This window comes from Sylvia atricapilla, chromosome 2 (genome assembly GCF_009819655.1).
Source record: "Sylvia atricapilla isolate bSylAtr1 chromosome 2, bSylAtr1.pri, whole genome shotgun sequence".
Classification (NCBI taxonomy): domain Eukaryota; kingdom Metazoa; phylum Chordata; class Aves; order Passeriformes; family Sylviidae; genus Sylvia; species Sylvia atricapilla.
The window spans coordinates 22,048,441-22,069,055 of record NC_089141.1 but is presented as its reverse complement, the minus strand read 5'-3'; the positions used below and the strand labels follow the sequence as shown (position 1 = coordinate 22,069,055).

Sequence of the window (20,615 nt, the reverse complement as noted above, 5' to 3'; positions counted from 1 at the left end):
TCCAGCTAAGTGTCCACTGTCCCTCTGTTTGCCTTTTTTATTCTGTCATACCCGAGCTGAATTCCTAGTCCTGTGCTTCCTGCCCTTTTGGTCACAAACCCATCCTTCTGCTGCACTGAGATGTCATGAGAAGCATCATGCAAGTAAAGTTTCATCAGTGCAGGAGCCAGAAACTGCTGCCCCCCACCTCCAAGTACCCCTTGTATCACTTCTGTCTGCTAAGCAGTGTTTCCCACTCCTGCCACTGTGTGCCTGTGCTGAGTCTGGGTGCTCTGATCAAAAGGCAGGGATCTGAACTGTTTGGGAGCTGCGGCATGGGTCAGGTTCTGCATAAACTACATTAGGAAAAGATATCTAGAAGCAGTGCTGTAGCGAGGGTGCCCTTAATGCATTCTTGTTTCATCCCCCATTGCACTCCTGGAAAGGTACTAAGGAGATGGCCTCCCTCACGTGAACTCGTATCTCTTAACCTATGGGCTCACTCACTTACTGACATGAGGGCTGTAGCACTGCTCCTTGCCTCCTTCCATAGCCTTGAATCAGAACACTGATCCAGCCCGCCCACACCATCCCAGGTAATATCTCAGGAGGAGTTTTGAGCTCTGAAGGGCTTTGGTCATAAAAGGCAAGGATAACAGCAGCAGATGTTTGTGTGTTTGCTTGTTTGTGGTTTCCTTGCTGCTTCCCATATGCAGCCCCTGGTCTGTAATAACTGCTATAGCGGGTGTTTTTGTGAAAACAAATCACCTGCTTTCATCTGGAGAGCAACAGTGATTGTGCTGGGGGAGCATGATCTATTTTTCATGTCTCAGTCTTTCTTATTATTTAAATCAATGTGAGTTGCAGTTGTCATGAAGTGAAGGATTGACAGCAATTAACTAGAACAGGCTCGGTGCAAGCTGTTTCTGCACGAGCCTGTTCTACATAGCTCTGCCGCTGTATCTTTCTTGAGGCTTAAAATCTCCCACACCAGGTCTGACCTTGTACCCCTCTGCCCTGCAGCCCTCCCAGTCCAGGACATCCTACGATATCTCTGCCCTTGTCTCACTCCTGCCTTGCAGCTCTCCTTCTACTCCAGCGTTAGCTTCTCGCCTGGAGAATGGCCACTGGTTACTTTGGGATTTGTTATTTACTGGCAGTGGCATGGAAGATGAGATGCTGGGCTGGCATCAGCCTTGTCTTGTAGATGTGAAAGGTAGAAGACACAAATATGTGAGTTTCTTCTTCATTATCATTCTTCTCATTGTTCATTCCCATCTCTTCAGAATCAGTCCCTGCTGTGGGTGGGGCATCCTCCCTCTCTGGGGATGGAGCAGTGGGGTACTAGAGTGTGCTTCCTTACGTGTCTGGCTCTGCTCTCCAGCCCAACTAGAGGGATTCTAAGCGTACTGTAATGGATACTCCATATGATTTACACAGAAAAATCTGCCTGTCTTACCTTTTTTAGCAGTACCAGAGACCCTGGCAGTGCTTTCCCATGGTCCTTGGAGCCAGAGGCTTCCAGCTGCAGCCTGGTTTCCCCTGAAGGAAAAAGCTGTTAGTCAGAATATAAAAATGCCTGGAAGCACTGTTTAGCTGTAGTACGTGCCCTGCTGTGGGGCTGCAGCTTGTGGGATTACCTCTGCTAATGGTTCAGCAAGGCCCAACACAAAAGAATTTCCACTTGAGGGTCAACAAGAGAGGCAAATGGAGGCTGTGACACCCCAAAGATTCTGGTCTCAGGAGATTTTATTCTCAGCAATCTTTCTTCCAGCAGTCTGGGACCTGTGAAAACATAATACAACCCACACATGGGGAAAAATAATAAGGTCAAAGCTTCTCATTTTAAGACTGTCCTAAAAAGGTGTGTGCAAAGTAATGACAAGTGCCAAGGAGGCAATGCTAACTGTTGCTGGTGCTGACAGTTTTGGCATTTTAACATGCTGGCTTGATGCCCTGAAAATTAAAAGTCTCTGACTTTTTATCTGAGTGAAATTATTGTCCACTGACTTTAGATTCTAAGTAGATGAAGCCAAGCCAGGCTTTAAGTTTAAAGGGAAATTATTTCCTGCCCTATTCCCCCCGGTCTCAGCCTTTCATTGCCTTCTGACGAAGGTGGCAGCTGAAAGGAACCGGCCATTATATTCCTAGCAGAACTTCAGCCTTGGATGTCCTTTTCACCCTCATCTGAAAAAGTGGCAAACCAGATATGACCATCTGGACACATGCTCTTCCTTTTGGGCATTCGATAGGCATGGTCAGAGCTGCTTGTACTGGCTGAGTTTACTTGATCCTCTGTGAAGTACGATGTCTTGATGGCTTTGGAGAGTGGCAGTTTATACATGTCCCAACTGGAGCTCTGCTGCTGCCTCGTAGTGGCTTTTGCTGCTGTCTCCTCAGCCATTCTGGCTGGCATTACCAGGACTTCACACTGTCACACAGCTTCACCTGCTAGTCCTGCTTCAGTTTAGTCCTTGGTTTGCTTGGCTGTTTTTTCCTCATGCAAATGTTAACCCCCTGAGGTTATGGTATTATTCCCAAAATGCAGTCTAGCCAGTGGTTTTACTCCTGGGCTCTGCTTACCCATGTTTGCCGAGGTACCACAGCGAAGTCGTGCTGAGGATGCTCCAAAATCACTGTCCTTGTGTCCCCTTAAAGAACACCTGGGCTAAAACTCTTGCAGAAACATCAGCAGCTGATGTTCTTTCCCAGACTAAGCCCCTCTGTCCTCTCCTGTGCATGTTGGTCTCCTATCAAGTCTGAGGTGGCCCTCAAAGTTGCTTTGTTCCCAGTGGGTAAGAGTAGCAGTTTGGATTTCAGCACCATAACTTTCAGGGCTCTGCCAGCCTGCAGATCTGCTGGCTGGAAAAATGTGCAGGTCTGTCATGAGCCATGGGACAGAGTGTTCCTCTCATCCAGTGGGAAAGAAAGGAGGTGAGTCTTCCATATCTTCAGGGGTGAATTTCCATCCCCTCCCTGAGGACCCCGTTCCTGTCTTGACTTTCTGAAAGTAAAAGCTTTTCCCTCATTTTGAGTCAGAATTTTCCCTACATTGCAGCTTGTGTTAGCTGCTTTTTAGTGTTCACTGTGCACCTCTGAGTAAAGTGTGCCTCTGTCTTTTCTGTATGTTCCCACTCACTTTTTGTAAAGAGCAATAAGATCTCCCTCAGCTTTCTCTTCTTCAGCCTGAACAGACCCATCTCTCTTAGGTTCTCCTGGGAAGTCAAGTACTGTAGCCCTGTGACCATCTTGGCAGCCTTCCACTAGATTTGCTCCAGTGTGTCAATGGCCTTCTTGTACTGGGGAGCCCAAAACTGATCTAGTGCCTGACATGCTGTCTAATAAGCACTATGTAAAGTGGTTTAGACACTTCCCTCCACTTACGGGGTTACACTTCTGCTAATACAACCCAGAACACTTGGTCTTTGCTGCAAGGGCATACAGCTAACTAACTCATGCTGAATCTGAAGGACCCCCAGGTGTCCTGGACTGCTTCAGCTTAGCACTTTATCCCTTCCAGAAAATATCAAGGTGGTCAGTCCCTAATGAGAGACTGTAATTGTGAAGCTTCTACCTGTCTAAAGCATTGCCTCTTCTTAATCAAGTGGTTGGTAACAAACACCAAGGAACAGGGTGACACTGATATCCTCTGATACTTACATCTGAGCTAGTTCACCAGCCAGAGCTGCGTACGTGCCAGCCACTGCTTTGCATTTCTTTTCCTCTCCTTTCCATCCTGTTTTTCTTAGAAAGCCTATATCTGATCTGAGTTACAGGCCAGTCCTGAGAGCTGTCTCACTCCAGCTCTGTCATCCCAATGTTTTTTCACACACAACCCACTGTCAGTCTGTGTGAGCATCTGATTCCTCCTGGTTTTCCCACCCGGATACTTGCCCTGGTGCACAGGCATTTGGGGTGGGCCCCCAGCTGTCCTACTTTCACAAGGGGAGCAAAAGCCTTCCCTATTGTGCTGCCCCTCAGCTGCTCCTTCACTGCCCCCTGCATTGTCACTTCTCCACAGATCATGGCAATCCTTCCCCAATGCTCTTGGATTAAATCCCTCCTTGCCTGGGCTAGTGAGCCTGTTGGAAAATAGATGTCTGCCTCACTTGGCTGGACAGGTCCTCTCCCTTCCAGGGGGTCCAATGGTCATACAGCGTTGTCCGTGAGTTTGGGGCCTACAGAGAGGGGCTAATGAGCTGTGGGTTGTAAACAACATGCTGTGAATCCAGCAACACAGCTGGAAGTAGTGAATAGCTCTCTTCAGGCTTCATTTCCTTTTCCCCACCTAGCTTATAGGCAGTTTTGCCTCCAAAGGACCATCAGCCACTCTTGCCAGGGAGGGGGAAGGAGAAGCTGCTGTCTGTTTACTCTGTGGTAAGCAAAGCAGAAAACGATATTGTTTCTTTCCTCATGAGACAAATTTGGAAGCTGGAAATTATTTTAAAAAATTAGAGGATTCCTTTTTAGTGAAAACCCTTCACCACTTGACATGGAGCGTGAAGCATGGAAGCAAGACATGGATGCGAGAGGAAAGACTGCAACAGCTGCCACAATCCATACCTGGATTGTATTAGGTCCCAATTCATGGTCACTCTGGTGCCATGACACAAACTCAGCTTGGAAAGTTTTTAAGGATCTTGAATGTCCAAGTCACGGCTGATCTTGTGAATCTTAAAGACTCTACTGTGCCTTTTGTGCTCTGCCATGTGTGGTGCAGTCATCCAGAAGCTGCCTACTGCAGGTAGCCCATGGGGAATCCCTCTTGGCTGAAAGATCTCACAAAATAACTAATGCACCCTCCGAGTCAGTGCCTGGAAGCCTGGCATCCTGCAGGAGAGTGTACAACTCCATCTGGGGCTCCTGGGAGTGTAAAAAGTAGCTGGGATGATACTTGGAGCCTGCTGACCCCTTCCATGCAGCCTTGAGGTAGGCAGACAGGTTCTGAGAGGTCATTTAATGAAGACCCCCAAACTTGTCCAAACGTGAAGCCTTGCAGTTGCAGCACAGGCCATTTCTACCTGTAGACCCTTGAAGTACAAACTACACACCAGTACAAATTACTCTGTCATTTCAGAAACCCAGGTAGAAGTGAGAGGTGTGCAGCCTATGAGATGAGTTTGTGGCTGGCTCTGGTTAATAGGCAGGTAATTTAACAAGCCAGGCAAGCTGCCCTCCATAATTCTGCTTCTAACAAGGTCAAACTTTCTTTTGTCTTCACAGTTCCACCAAAGATCTCCAATATCTCCTCGGACATCACCGTGAATGAGGGCAGCAATGTGACCCTGGTTTGCATGGCAAATGGGCGTCCTGAGCCTGTCATCACCTGGAGGCACCTCACTCCTACAGGTAAAAATTCCAACCGGCTTCCATTTGTGAACTGTACAGTAGTTTTCTTCTCTTCCAGCATGAAAGAAAATTTCAGGAGCAATATAGGCAGCTATAGAAAAGTGAAAAAAATCTTAAATGTACTTCAAGCTTGTTTTGTGGTGTGCATTCCCAGACACAATAACCAGGTTTTCCAAATGAACAAATGAAAGTACTTCAATAGAACCTCTGCAGAATTGGACCTGTAATTCTATTTAGCTTAGGTCTTCATCTAGTTGTCCCAGTCTCTACTGCTGGCAGTGCACAGCACAGTGGTGGAGATGAAATGCTGCGGATGCTAGGCTGAGGGAAAAGGCTTTCTGTTGAGACACTGCATAATAGAGGTTCTCTATGAAAACCATGGTATTTGCTTCCTACAGATTCGCCTTAAAAGGGAGAAGCAAATCAGTTTATTTCATGCTGCTCTCTATTCTGGCAGACAGCCAGAACTCCTGTGTCTTCTGAGGTGAGTAAAGAAGGCATTTGATCTTCAAGGCAAGGGAAGAAAAAGATGGTAGCAGAATCAAGGAGAACTCACCATCTTTGTTCTGTTATCTGACTGTGCCCTCCATGCTGAAGGATGTGGCAAGTTTGGGAGGAGAATGTCCTTTCAGTGGCCAGACTCCATGGGGTTAGCAGCTTGGGGTTGCAAGGAAACCTTCAACCCTTAAAGATTTAACAGTAAGATGAGAACTAGAGGTAGGTTTCTATCCCTCCTTATCATGTCCTTGGAGGGAAGAAAAACTCTTTAGCTGATTTCCTATCAGATACCGTTTAATCTCAAATGCATAGGGAAAACATTGATTAGCCCCATATGAATGATCTTCTGTTATACTCCCATATATGTAAAGAGTTAAAGAGGATTTGAGGTAGGTAGAGAAAAAACATTCTGTATGTGCTGCAGACAGTCCAGCTTTCTACTGCAGTTCAACAGCCAGAAAAGGGGAGAGTGTTACAGAAAGAAAGTTGGAGAGGGAAAAGTAGAATGACACGTTGGAACGGAACTTTCGATTACATCCAGAACCCGCTGGATTTGGAGTCTGTGGTTGAGATTGGGGTTGCTTAGATTTCCTGACTTGTCTCTCCAGCCAAACCGAAGTTCTCCTGAGATTTCATGTGTATGAAAGCCAAATATGTAATTTGTATTTCTGGCCCATTTCTTGCAATGCCAAGAGAAAAAAGATGGGGAAAGCCTGGCAGGAAGAGGTGAGAGCAGGGCTGATTAGGGGAACACTACTCCTCCTCTGTGGTATTATCATCATTACATGACTTTTCTCTCCTTTTTTTTTTTTTTTTTTTCAGAATGAAGTATGACTGTTCCATTTGCATTCATAGGGAATAGAACTGTTTTTTTCCTAAATTATGTATATGGAATCTTCTAGCTCTGGTATTTCTGTTGTTAAGGTTTACTTTGTATCAAATCTTCCGTATTACTGCTGCATCACTCTTTCAGTTCTCTAACTCTTTCTTGTATCCAACTAAAAGATACTCCCTAGCTATTCTGTGAGCACAGACTAACTCTGAGTGAAGGGTGTTAAATCTTCATGAAATTTAAGACCTGGTACATATGAGATGCATTCTTCAGAGCAGTGAGAAGATTCTTCTCCTGACTCATCACTTTTCTTGTTGCTTCTTTGTGGGAGTTTTTTTCATTTGCAGCACCTACTTCACTCTATCAGAAAAAGATTTTTTTTTTTCCTTTTTACAAAAGTCTCCAAAGAACAAATCCTCACTCTGGCTATCCCCTCTGGTTAGCAACAGAACTGAAGAATACCATCTTTACTTTGACCATGGGGACAGTTTCCTTGGCTCCGTTGTTCAGTTTTCCAGCATGCCCCTTCACATTTTTTTCTCCCATGCTGTGTTTCTCAGAGGTGTTGCCTTGTTAGCATCCCTCAGCACCTTCTCACTGACTCCTTTCCAATCCCTCCTCAGTCCTCCTCCCTACTGTGAAGCCTGCCAAGCACCTCCTTCATAACAAACTAGAGGTTATGATGAAGGGCAGGCATTCCTCAGTCTGTCACCTCCATGTGTCACTGATTGTGGTTCTTTCTTTTTCCCCATCTGAACCCATCTGCTGTCTTTTACACAGGAACTGCTCTCAGGCAGACATCAGGCCTTTGAGCAGCACAAAGCCCAGTAAGACACTTGTCTCAAAATGGGAGGCAGAAGGGTTTCTTTTAAATGTTTTCCTTGAGGTTGACAATTAATATAAATTCCAAATCTCTTCCAGAGCTGCTGCAGTTGGAAACGTGTCTTATCTTGGAATCGCCCTTTTCCATAACTGCGAGGCATTTTGGCTCCATTTATGCGAGTTTTGAAGACATCTGCTATGCATCAAAAAGCTATTTTAGATCATTGTAAAGCTTTCTAAAATATATCTCTCTCCTTCAGTTTTTTCCATGGTTAAACCTGTGATTGCAGAACTGGAAGAGTGTTATTGAGCTTGTGTGGTTTTGAATGGACAGGTAGTGAAATTAAACCCACATCAGGGGCAGAGAGGGCCAAATTACTTTTTCTTCATGCACCCTCCTCAAGGAGTTAATTATCAACTTTGTCTGCTGTTTCTCTCATTCATTGATTTCATTAATAGTGTTTGTTGGCTAATTAGCTGAGGTAGGACCACAGAAATTATTTAATTCTTGTTGTCTGGGAAGTGAAAGATACAAATGTAAAGGGAAGGCAGTGTTGGTACTTGGGCAGAGAAATAGGGATGCATGTGATAGTTCATTTAAATGCTGCAGTCATAGCTTACTTATCTGCCTATCTGGGAAGTGAAAAAATTTGATTTATAAACTGCTATGTTGCTTCCTGTTCTGGTTCTTCAGTGAGCATTTGAACCAGGCATTTTTCTCACTTCAACTATAAGTCCTGGTGCCCTCAAACAGCCCACAGGAAAAAAAAAAATAACCTCTCCTAACCCTGTGAGAAAGCTAAAATGGGACTGAGGTTGATGACTGTAGCACTGACACCCGGAAGGAAGGCAGGTAAGGAGGAAAATACTTTAATAATTCAATGGCAAATGGCAATACAGATCAGCTTTAATTTGATGAAAGCAGGAATGACATTCCTTGGAACGATGCAGGTCCTTGCTCTCCTTATACATTTTACTCTTCAGATGATTGGCAGATTGTATTTTGAAAGAGCAGGTGGAGAGAGTCACCCAGACCCTTTTCTTTTTCACCTGACAGGCCATTGTTCTGTAGGACATTGGCAACCTGGTCTGAGTAGTTGTGGATAATTTAATAGGCATTGTCTGGGAGCACAAACAGCTTCATTAGCTCTTCTCCTGCAGCCAGCAGAGCTCTTTTCTGGGATCACTGACCTGCAGTTTCCAGCTTCAGGCCAGCACATCCCTCCATGCACATAGTCTGATCCCTTTCCTGTGATTCAGGACACAGCTGCAGGCTTGTTAAGCCTGCCATACCTAATGACTTGTGCCACCCTGGTTTATGATGGTAAGCCATGGCAAAGACGTAAAACTGAAGATTTGAACTGGATTTGTGAGGAAACTGTGATCTGTTCAGTTAGAGTGGGGCTGAGTATTGATGTCCTATACAGTCTGCATGAATTAGCAGCTGTCAGCATTAGGAATAATTCACTAGGGAACACTCTGTAGTCTCATCTCCTGAAAGGGACAAAACCCAGATTCTTTGTACTAAGAGTGGCTGGTACCCTATTGTTTTATTCTCCTTAATATTAGCTCGTAACCTGCCTAATCCATGCCCCACAAAGGTGTGTGTCCAGTTCTGGCTCCTCAGTTTAGGAAGGATGTTGAGACTCTTGAGGCTGGTGAGGGGCTTGGAACACAAACCCTGTGAGGAATGACTGAGGGAGCTGGGGTTGTTCAGCCTGGAGAAGAGGAGACTCAGAGGTGACCTTATCACTCTGTACAACTCCCTGAAGGGTGGCTGTAGCTGGGTGGGGTTGGTCTCCTTCTCCAGGCAGCAGATGACAAACAAGAGGACACAGTCTTAAGCTGTGCCAAGGGAAATATAGGTTGGATATTAGGAAAAAGTTTTGTACTGAAAGAGTGATAAAGTACTGGAATGGTCTGCCTGGAGAGACCATCCCTGGATGTGTTTAAAAATGACTGGATGTGACACTGGTGCCATGGTTTAGCTGAGGTGTTAGGGCATGAGTTGGACAAGATGATCTTGAAGGTCTCTTCCAACCTAGTGATTCTGTATTGATCATTTTTTTTGTCACTGAATGCAATAACCTCAAATATGTCGTAGCTGCACCACATCCTGGACGAGGTCCTGACACAGGACCATTTAGCACTTATCACACTGATATGGTCTGTGAGGGATACCACAGGCAGCCTACCCATCTGTGGGTAGTTATGTTAGAAGGAGCTCTGTTTTCCCTGTACCTTGCACAGGTACAGCCAACAACACAGCCAAGAATAGACTCTAGTAAAATAGTTCAGAGATGGTGGCCAGTGCCTGCTTTCAAGCCCGTCTTAGTTTTACTTCACATCTCTACTGGCTTATGTTTATTCAGGATAATGTGTCTTCTCCCTACCCTGTAAGCCGCTGAGATCACAGTCCAGAGCATAATTTATCATTTCTCTTCTCTATGTCTTATTCAGAGCCAAGCTAGGTGCCTGGTTGAAAAAGAGCCTTCTGGGGAGAAGAAAAATTAATGTACATTCATAGTCTTACCAGTAAACTCTCAAGGGAAGCGCCACTGAATAGTCTCTTGTGAATCAGATTTGCAGCAATATGAACATGGACAGTTGTTGCAAGGTCTTTGGATTACCAGAGATCTCACTACCAATCCTTTTGCTGTGCATAGGCAGGCAAATGCAGAAGAAAAAGCCATCTCCTGTGCTTAGAAGCTTGTACTCGAGCTCACAAGAGCAGTACCATTCATGCTTCTGCTTCTTTGCCACAAAGCGTCAGTGATTGAAACCTTCCCAAGGGCCTTGCTCATGGGTGCTCTGGCAAATGCTTTTAGGACCCATGTTGGGGGCAGCATGAGAGCTGGTGACAGAGAGACAAAGCTATATTGACCAAAGGTGAGGGATTGAGTCTTTTACTGGTTATGCATAACCAGCAGAGGAACAAGCAATTCCTTTTTCCTAGAGAAGCTGGAGAGTATGAAACCTGTATAAAGCCACTAGGTATCCCATTCTGGATCCAACTTCCTTGGCCTCAGCCCAGCAAGGCCACTTCATGGAGAAGAAAACACTCTGGATTCTTCTGAATTTCACCTGACAGTCTAAAAAAACCCACTTTGAAAAAGAAAAAAAGAAAAAAAGAAAAAGAGCTTAGTTATTACAGTGGTAATCACAGCGTAAGAAGAACCAGTCTAGTGCAAAGCAGATAAGTATTGATTGCAACACCCAAGTTTCATGTCACAGCATAAAATCAAAGGAGATGAGAAGGCTTGTCAAATATGCCAGTCTGATTTTCCCTAGAGGGTGCTAGAAATTCACATTGAGTCCTAGGGAATTTACCGTAGCCTGGGAAGTTTAGAAAGAATAGAGAATACAAAAATGTGCCTGCATGCCCTGTGTAATCGAGATGGTATACATATAAGATGTTTATAAACAGCTGAAGAACTCATTGCCATGGAAAGTTATTTAAAGAGGAGAACTTGGCAGGACTCAGACAGCTTGTGTATTCCTGAGGATAATGTGAACAAATCTGGATATTCTTGTTAATCACAATAAAAATATTGAAAAGGATGTTAAACTTCATGCTTTGGGGCCCAGAGATCAGGATAAGACCTAAAGTGAAAGAGACAGATTATCTCACACCCCCACTCGCTTTTGTATTTTTCTTCAGTGCATGCCAGTCTCCTTGTAGATCTGAGCATTGAAGCAAGCAGAGACAGAGAGATTTCTGGAGGCATGAGTTAAGAAGGCCATATTGGTCACAGTGGGCAACTTTGATCATTATGTCCTGTGTTTGCTTGCTTCTATTTGCTGCCTAAGTGCAAATCCTTGGTGCTTCATTTCGTGTTGCACAGGGAAACCCAGTTTATGTCCAAAGAAAGTATCAAGCAGAAAACCCTCAGCCAGAGTGACCAAAAGTCAGCCCTGTGGTCAGTAGGTAGCGATGGGAAGCAGATTTTTTGGTTATCTAAAGCATTTGGATTTAGCCCATCTTTCTGCTGCTCTCCTAAAACCTTAGTAAAACACTTGTAGAGAAAAGCAGCCTTGTTTTTAGAGGAATGGGTTGTTTTTTTTGTTTGGATTTGGTGGGAGTTTTGTGGCATTACTGTGCCAGCACTTCTTATTTCACAACCTTTTCCCCATGAAACTGTCTCAGGAAATTTGAGGTTTACAGTGTATTTGTTTAACAAAACAGCTGAGGCAAATTATGGTGTTTTGGGTTTTGTGTTTGTTTTTTTTTGTTTTTTTTGTTTTGTTTTGTTTTGTTTTGTTTTGTTTTTTTTAACAGGTTTCCTTTTCCTCTTTTTATTTTTTCTTTCATCTTCAAAATACTTTCTGGTAAAAATGGGGCCTCATCTTCCACAGAGACCTTTCACTTTGCCTCCTATACACTCTCAGTTTGTTTTAGCACACTTTCTGAGATGTCTTTTTCTCTTGATCTAGTCTTCATCTTATCCAAAATGTAGGAGGAAAAAAAAAAAAAAAAAAAAAAAAAAAAAAAAAGGAAGAGGATGCTGGCTCATAAAGAGCCTGGGAAACAAGCCAAACTTTCAACTTTTTCAGGTCTTCTCCAGAAGGCATCCGAAGTTGTTTCAACCTCTATTTGCTTCCCACTAACACTTGCTCCACATTTCTTATATTTTTAGAGGTCTGCTTTTCCTAGGGCCCATAAGCTAAATCCCCATTGCCTCCTTCCTCACGTGTAACTAACTTAAGCCATGGTGGTGCTCTCTCCCCATAACACTTTACCTTCTATGCCCAACTGCACATGCACTCACAGGGATCTTTCCTCTTGGAATCATCTTGCAATAATGCCCCATTCAGTTACTGTGGCTGTGATGCTGTGTCAGTACAAACATTCCTTATGCATGGAACATTCATTCTTTTAACAGCTTTGATTTCTCTCTACTGTCCCAGGGCACAGAGGGAGAACAAGGCCTCATGAGTATTTTGGCATTTCTGGGGAAGCAAACAGGAAATTTACCCAGCTGCCTTTAGCAGTGGTTGGAGGGGAGCATGTGGAGTCTTCTGGTCAATGCCTGTCTGCTTCAACCTGTGGCAAGATTGTCTGTGCTACTACTGGCAAGGTGCAGCAGTTCTGTACCAAGCTAGTTGCCTTCCTGATACATAAAAATGTTGTTCCTTGTAGCAAGTTGGAGTCTGGTAGAGTTGCCTCCTTTTTATCTCCTCCCAGATGGGCACCAATTCTAGTCGGTCATGCTGTTAAAGTCTTTTCCATGGCATTTTAAAGGCTGAGCTGGATTGTGTCCATATGAAAACTTTCCTCCACCTACAGAAAAGCAGCATTTTCCTAGTTCACTGCATGCTGTAATATTACTGTCTTTGCAGTGCTGTGCCTCTACTCTCAAGCTTAGTTATACTCAGTGAGGACACTCCTGTTTAGCTGGGGCAGCCAGGAGTAGCTAGCTGCTTTCCCTCCCCTACCTCCATGAGTCAGTCTTGAAGGATCCCAGAGGGCTAGATGTGGGAGTGAAAGTTGAGCACCCCAGAAGAGGAGTATTCAAAATCTCTCATAATTAATGATGACAGGAAAAGGAATCACCCATGTACTTTCACAAGCAGGATTGCAACAGCAGCTTAATGAACTATCCAATTCTCCATCATTCCTACCCATTCCACAGATCCATTGAAATCAAGGGACTTTTTTTGTCCTGACTTGGACAAAAAGAGAAGATGTCTGCTAGGCCTGCCCTGCTGAGAATGGTAGATACAGTCCATCTGGCTTGCCTTCTCTACCAGCCTTGCTTGTTCTCCAAACAGACCATTCAGAACTCAGGTAGTCAACTAGAGTTGAACAGCATGTCTGAAGAGAAGGTCACCGAGTGCAGGACAGGATGAGGTGTGGATGTGTGTGTTGCTGTGTCTCCCTCTAGTGATCTGAACTCACAAGTCTGCTTTGGGTCCTCTGTGCTTGGAGCAGCTGGTTTGGTGATAGAGCTTCCCGGGATTCACCAGAGCAAAGGGTGGATGTTTTAGGACTAGGTTCCATTCCCCGTCATCTGGAGGTCATATTCACCATTGACAGCTCCATGTTTGCAGCTGTAGTTCGCATCTGAAAATTTAAATGTGCTTGTAAAGATACAGAGAGGTTGACTGTGAATTAAAGAGAGAAAAAATTCATAGCATGTTAAATTGAATAGTTTCAATTCAAACATCCTTAAGGAAGCTAGCCTTAAGAGGAAAATGGGGAGGCTGCATTGTTTTCCCCCTTGTAGCTGTAATCTATAAGTAGTTTCACTTAAGGCAAACATATTTCTCATTCTCTGTTCACAGTAGGAGAGAGACACACTAATAAAAAGGGAAAGGAGGTAAGGTAGTTGCTTATGCTTGGTCCACACTTTGTTTCTTTTTTTTTTTATTTATTTTTTTTTTTTTTTTTTTTTTTTTTACCTCTTTTAAAGGGGGAGACCACCATTTTGTTATTTGTTATTATGCTGTTATGTGACTATAGCTGATATCAGTGCCAGGACGGACTTCAGTTCCTGATATATTCTGCACTGGAGCCAGACCTACCGTCTCATCTCACGACCCCAGTGAGCATGGATGACAGCATCTACTGCAGCATACAGATCCTGCCAGGACAGGATGTCTGGAGGGAGTTTTCTGTACAGCCCCAAAACCTTCACCCCTTCAAGCATCTCTTGCACAATTATCCTACTGTCTTTTGCCTCTGTCTCCACCCCCACACCAATCCCAATCAGGAAGCTGCTTATATATTCCAGCCCTAGAGATAGCTGGAAAATAGTGAGAAGGGAGGGGTGTAGGAAGAAGCAGATTATTTGCCAAAGTCTCCTGTATGTAGATAACATAGGGCAGAGAAAGCCAGCTTTAGGGGCAAGACATCCTGAAACCGCTTCAGCAAGGTCAGATATCACTCAGCCTCCTTCAGTGTGGAGCTCTTCTCCCAGGCCTGAATACAGTTGTAGTGGAAGTGGGACTCTCCCAGCTGAAGGCACTGAGCTATTTTGGTAACGCCAGGCTGCAACAGACCCTGGTGCTGTGAACACTTGTGCTCTGTTTGCTTCGTCAGCCTCCCTTCTGAGCCTTTCAGAAATATGTCTTCAGAACATCCCTCCCTTTCCTGTCTGAAGAAAAGCATGAGAGACTGGAAACATGATTCAGGGGGTTATTTTTTTCCTTAGGAGGCGCATGTACAAAAGCATTGTTCTTATTTCTTCTTCAGATACTCTTTTCTTTCAGAACAGCACCTGATAAATATGGCTCTTCTGATGTACTCTGTATTTTTTCATGCACTGGCTGAACAAATCATCCTTTCTCATAAACTCCAGTGAGTGCCCACCGCAGCGTTACTGCAGCAGAGGAGCAAAGCAGAGGGACTGGGAGGGGATGGGGAGTGCAGGCCCATCCAGGGAAGCAAGAGCTGGCCTCTGATGCAGCCTTTGAATTTCACACCCCATTTGGAGTGACTTGAGCCATTGGAAAGATAAGCATATCTTGCCAAAGGATCAGTAGAATCTGCAAGGTAGAAAAGTGTAATGCAGGCATTGATGGTCTGGAGGAGGCACTGATCAAGGGAGATTGCAGTTGTATGGACTGAGGGCAGTGGCTGATTGGAAGGGTGATGGAATGAGGATATCTATGGCACTGTGGAGCACCTTCAAAGAGCCCACCCCTTGTCTGGGCTTGTATCCCAGGAGAGGCACCAGTGGGAGGTGAGATTGCTGCAGTCTGGGGAAGGCAAAGGGAAGACCAATGCAATCTCCCAGGGGCTCCTTAGGGTCCTCATAGGGTTGCTTGTGGGTGACTGCCCTGTTGCATGTGCCTGGCTGAGAACTGCTGGCAGGACCATCCTAATTACAAACACTGTAATGGTCACCATATGTCACTGACACCCTCCTTACCTGCTGTGCAGCCTGTAGATTTGTAAAAGCTGCATGAGTATGCAGGTGCATGCTGCTGCATGCATTATTTGTGAGCACTTGACTGTGTGTTCATTTGTGTGTTCACCATGGTGGTCTCTGTCCATGCAGTTTGCTGCACAGGTAAGCTTTTTGATGTTCACCTGCCTTATCTGCTAAACTCAAAGGCTTGCATTTCCTTTAAGGCAGAATTGTGAAACATAGCAGTAAGCATGAAAAGTAAGAGCAGAATACCTGCCATGGCTCTTGATACCCTGGATGTACATGCTAAACTACAGCTGCATGACAGGGACAAAGATTTAGTATTTTTAGAGTCAATCATGATAGGAGACAAAATTTCAGAAGTTCCCAAAACTGCTCAGGTCAAACTCCCAACTCTTCAACTCCAGCCTCCTGACATATTCGTTTTTATCTACTGCATTTATCTCTGCTGTACTTGGGCATCTTCCAAACAAATAAATAATTGGATCCTGCTTCTGTCTCCCCTTCTGCCCAAGGGACTTAAAGTTAATTTGTGCTGAGTGTTGGGCTTTGGGTATGTGGTGGGTTGACCTTGGCTGGATGCCAGATGTCCACCAAGCCACTCTATTGCTCTACCTCCTAAGCAGGATGGGGCACGGGGAGAAAATATGATGGAAAAAAAACTTGTGGGTCAAGATAAAGGCAGTTTGAGAAAGCAAAAACAAAGGCCACTTACAGAAGCAATGAAAAACAAAATATTTATTTTTACCCTCTAATTGTCACCAGCAGGCAATCTTCAGCCACTTCTCAGGAAGCTGGGCTTTAGTACACATAGTGGTTTCTTCAAAAGACAAACATCATAGTAATGTATGCCCCCACCCCTTTCTCTTGGCTTTTATTGCTGGGCAACTGCCTAATGGTATGGAATATTTGTTTGGTCAGTTTGGGCCAGATGTCCTGGCTGTGTCACCTTCCGAGATCTCACTCATCCTCAGCCACCTGGTGAGGGGGAAATGTTGTTGAGCCAGCCTTGATGCTGTGCCAGCACCCCTCAGCAGTACAAAATACCAGTCTGTTATCAACACCTTTCTAGCTCCCAGTGCAAAGCACAGCGCTATGAGGTCTGCTGTGGGGGAAAAATAAATTCCACCTCAGCCAAACCCACTACAGGGGAGAGGCTGCTGTGACTGAAGGAACTCGGGGCACATAAAGGTAGATGGTCCTTATGCTGTGAAAGTCTAAGTGACCCCATTTCCTGTGGGGGGATCTGCAACCATTTGACTTCTATGAGGAGGATTCCTTGTGACTCTTGGGACCTCTCCAGGGGATCACACAGGGAAACCTATGTTCCCTAGATATTTTTTCAGCAAGCTTCACCTCAGATGCCTGGAGCTGCATGTACCATAACTTGAGTGAAATATAGACCCAGGGAGAGGCAAGTTACTCCTTGCAAGAGGCTGGGATCGGGCTTGGAGTTCATACAGAGCAGAGACTTTAAGGGACTTGGGAACAAAGGAAAGTCACGTTTGCCATGCAGCATCTCCTGCATGAGACCCGGGGAAGATGAGGGAAGGAGACTGTTAACTTGAACAGACAAAAGTAATTAGAGGACTAAAATAATAGATTAATGAGCAGCTAGTGTCAGGGGAACTTATTAATTATCAGTAGAGGATTTCCTTCAGTGTGCAGGCTGGCCGAGGGCATGCAAGATAGCAAGCAAAACTCAAGTCCCATTTAAAGGAGCTGCTAAGGAATTAGCAGCACTGGGTGTCTGGAGAACGATAGCAGAGGTTGACTTAAACGCTTCCTTTGAATCTCGTGTTCTGTGTGGCTCAGGTAATGGCTGGGGATGAGGGGGATCTGGGAAACACTAGATTGTATCTAACCAACATTAATAATGGCTCAATAAAAATGCTCTGATAAGAACACATTAAAGTTGCACGGTTAAGCACTCACAAGCCAGGTAAGGTGAGATTTAAGGTTACAGATGCAACCTTAACTCTTCTCCTGCTGAGTGTGCCTTAGCAGGAAGCCTCTAATTAAGGGGCATGGGGCTTTTGCTCAAGTAATATATCATAACATCAGTTAATCCTCTCTTTGGCTTTGGACAAGTGCACAGAGTAATATTGTGGGTTTGTCTTTGTGTGTGTGTGTCTTTGTGGGTGTGTCTTTGTGTGCCTGATGAAACAGAGTCCATTTTAATTGTGGCACTGAGCATACTGCATTACTTGTACTGGAACAAAGCATGATGGTTTAAAACATGAGGTCCATTTAGACTGTTCAGATACAGGGCCACCTATTCTCTTGGGTCAACATTTCACATGTCAGAAGGCAGTAGTCATGGAAGATGTTGACATTAGGGGCAAGTTGTGTTGAAAATGGAGCTGTCCTTTCTAAGGACTGATTTCTGCTCCTTTAGCTCAACATATTGTGGTTTTTTGCCTTTCTGAAGCATTCAGACTGTTCACAGGGTGGGATGGTACTCTCCCATCAGCTTGTGCCACAAAATAGTGCCTTTTGTCTATCACCAAGGAGGTACCTGTTCATATATCACCGTGTTTTCCATTTACATCCTACATTTACAACTCTGAGTCTCATTGCATGTACTAAAGTTGTGATATAATGGGAAAAAGATAAAGTATAAAGGGCAAATCTGTTCTTGGGGACCATTGCCGAAGCGAATGGATTTAGTGGTTTTAAACCAGACATCATAGACCTAACATCCTTCCTTAATAGTAATGCTGAGTTTTTATCCTACTCACTGAACACAAAGTTCTTTGAGGAGAAGCCAAACATGATCAGCAGCACTCCTGTTATTCCACTGCTCGTCCTTGCAGCTCTGTAGGGGAGCCTGTTTTGGTTACACTTAGAGCAAATATTCAGCATTTTTGGACTGTGAGGTTTTTTTCAGATCTGTTGGGCATCATGTGAGCATGTCGTACAAACTTGCATGTGAGTTTGAGAGCATCTAAAGCAGTTCAGATGCCCTGAGCTTTATTTTTTTTGCATTTTGGATCACTATCTAAAGAACAGATGGAGTAACAGGAATGGCAAAGGCAAGGGCAGCATTTTCAGCAGCAGCTAGCGATCTGTAGATATTTTTAAAGGTTTCCAAATGTGTTTTGTCTGTCCTCAGCAATTACGTTGTGAGAGCTGTCTCTTAGAGGCAGGTGCAGGCTGGTCAGAGTGGAGCACAGGCTCATCAAGAGTCTTACCTGTGAAAAGGAAAGGTCACATAAGCCCAGGGGTCCCTCCAGGAGACAGGCTGGGTGGCCATGGGAGGAACAGATCTTACGTGCAAAGTATGAGAGAACAACTATGAGGAGGCAAGGTAGGGAATTTCACAGAAAGCCCATAGTATGGTGAAATATGCTGATTAATTTCCACAGACCTGCACAGATCTGAAGTGAGCTAAAAATTTCCTCGCTCAGAGACTTTGGGGATCACTGAGCAGAGTTTGTTTAAAAGAAATGAGCTTCATCTGAGAGGTTTTGCAACTTCTACTAATGAGAGTCTGTCTGTCAAACTTAAGTGGCATCAAGTGGCCCAGAACAAGGGCTCTTGGGTGTTAAATGGTTCCTACCAAATACCAAGCCCATTACCACAATTGGCTGTTGTAGCCCTCTAAACGGCAAAAGTGATTAAATTGGTCGTTATGAAACACTAAAGATGCATAATTATGAAAAATAAGGTTTGAGTAAGAGGAGATTTCAGCTCACTTGCTGCTTTGTATCTCAAGAAGGAATCAATGTAGAAATGTTTTAAAAGCATCTAAGGCTTGCCCCTTGGCTGGTTTTCTCCTGACTGGAAATTATGAATGTCTTTGGAAGTGAAGGTGTTTTTCCTAGTCTCTGGGCTAATATAAAAGCTGGAGACTGAATGTCCCAAGTCCCCCTCTTTACATAAGATTGTTTCATTGTCCAGTCTTCCCCCTCTCTTTGCTAAGGTGAGGTCCAGTGCACAACTTCCCTTGCCCACCCTGGCACATCAAGCACTCTTGCCTTTTCTGGGAGGGAGGGAGGGAGGGAGGGAGGATTTAAATTCTCAGAGTGTCAAGCTCAGGCAGTGCTGCTGGCATGGGCACAGGTATGTTTGCTTCTCCTAGGAAATCCTCAACTATTCCAGAGTGCTCTCCTCCTTGCCATGGAGAGAGGCTTTCTAGGAGGCAGTTTCACAAAGGTCTGCTGCAAAAATCAAGTGTTAGGCTTCGGTCACTGTGCACAAGAGGACAGGGGGCACTGAGTGTTCATGGAACTCTCCACAGATGGGCAGGGGGAGTTGAACAAAGAGTTGCAGAGCTGTTATACATTGTTGAGCATAGGGCGTGGTAGTGGTGCTGCTTCAGAGCACCCCTCAGATGTTGTTCTCCAATTAAAAGGCTGGAATAGCACCAAGCACAGAGCAGAATGTAAGCACAGGGGTTCTCTGGCACATTCTTAATCTACCAAGACTTCCTAAAGTTCCAATGTTCCTGCTTTGCACATATCTTCAGCAGGAGTAGATTATTTATTCATTTTACTTTCTTTTTAGTTCTCTCCCTCTTTAGTGCCACCCCAGCCCTGGAAGAGTTTTATAGCCTCCTTAGAAAGAGTAATAGTGGTGCTGAGTTATGTACAGCCCCTGGGGCCCTCTGTTCTCCTTGGGCTGCTGCTTCTCACTAGGTGTGTGGCTGCTGAGCCACTGAGCCAAGTCCTTGTTTCTCTTGTCGAAACTAAGTGGTCGCTGGAGATGTGCTGGTATTTACATTCCATTATTCCTGTATGAGATATGTAATGTACTAGGAGATCCTACCCAAAACTCTGCTGACCATTCATCTCCCTCATCTGCCTGTCTCTGCTCACCTTCCTTTCTTGTGTGACAGCTGATGTTGAGTATCTTTCAGGAACTTGATTTGTTTGTAGATCAAATGCCTTTAAAAAATGATCAGACATCGCTTGGCATCAGTGTGTCATTTAAAGCGCTAGTTGCTTTTAAGAAAATACTCTCTGTGTGTCATTTATGGCATTATTCATATCCCAGAAGACAAGTAATGTCATCTGCATATCAGTGTGAGATTGTGCAAGCCACTAGTCTGCTGATTTGCCATATAACGTTGTGTTTTCCTCAGTACTCCTGTGGCTGCTGTAGTCAAAATAAAATGTACCGTGTCTTAAATTGAAAGCCAGCTCTCTCTGCCTTTTGAAGGGGCTGCATTCTTCACAGACATAGAGTTGTAACATGCCTCTTGGCACCTACCTGTGCCTCCAAACCTAATGCTATTCAGCCAAATTTGACCTGTCTGG

The 20,615-nt window shown here is 44.6% G+C and overlaps 1 protein-coding gene across 3 annotated transcripts in view; it reads left to right on the top strand.

Moving 5' to 3' along the window:
• Nucleotides 1–20,615, top strand: part of LSAMP (limbic system associated membrane protein) — a 991,258-nt gene that overhangs the window by 872,779 nt on the left and 97,864 nt on the right. For all 3 annotated transcript variants that reach the window (XM_066340981.1, XM_066340982.1, XM_066340980.1), the window contains one exon: nucleotides 5,203–5,328. In XM_066340981.1, the coding sequence (XP_066197078.1) occupies nucleotides 5,203–5,328 (126 nt within the window). The remainder of the gene's footprint in view (nucleotides 1–5,202; nucleotides 5,329–20,615) is intronic.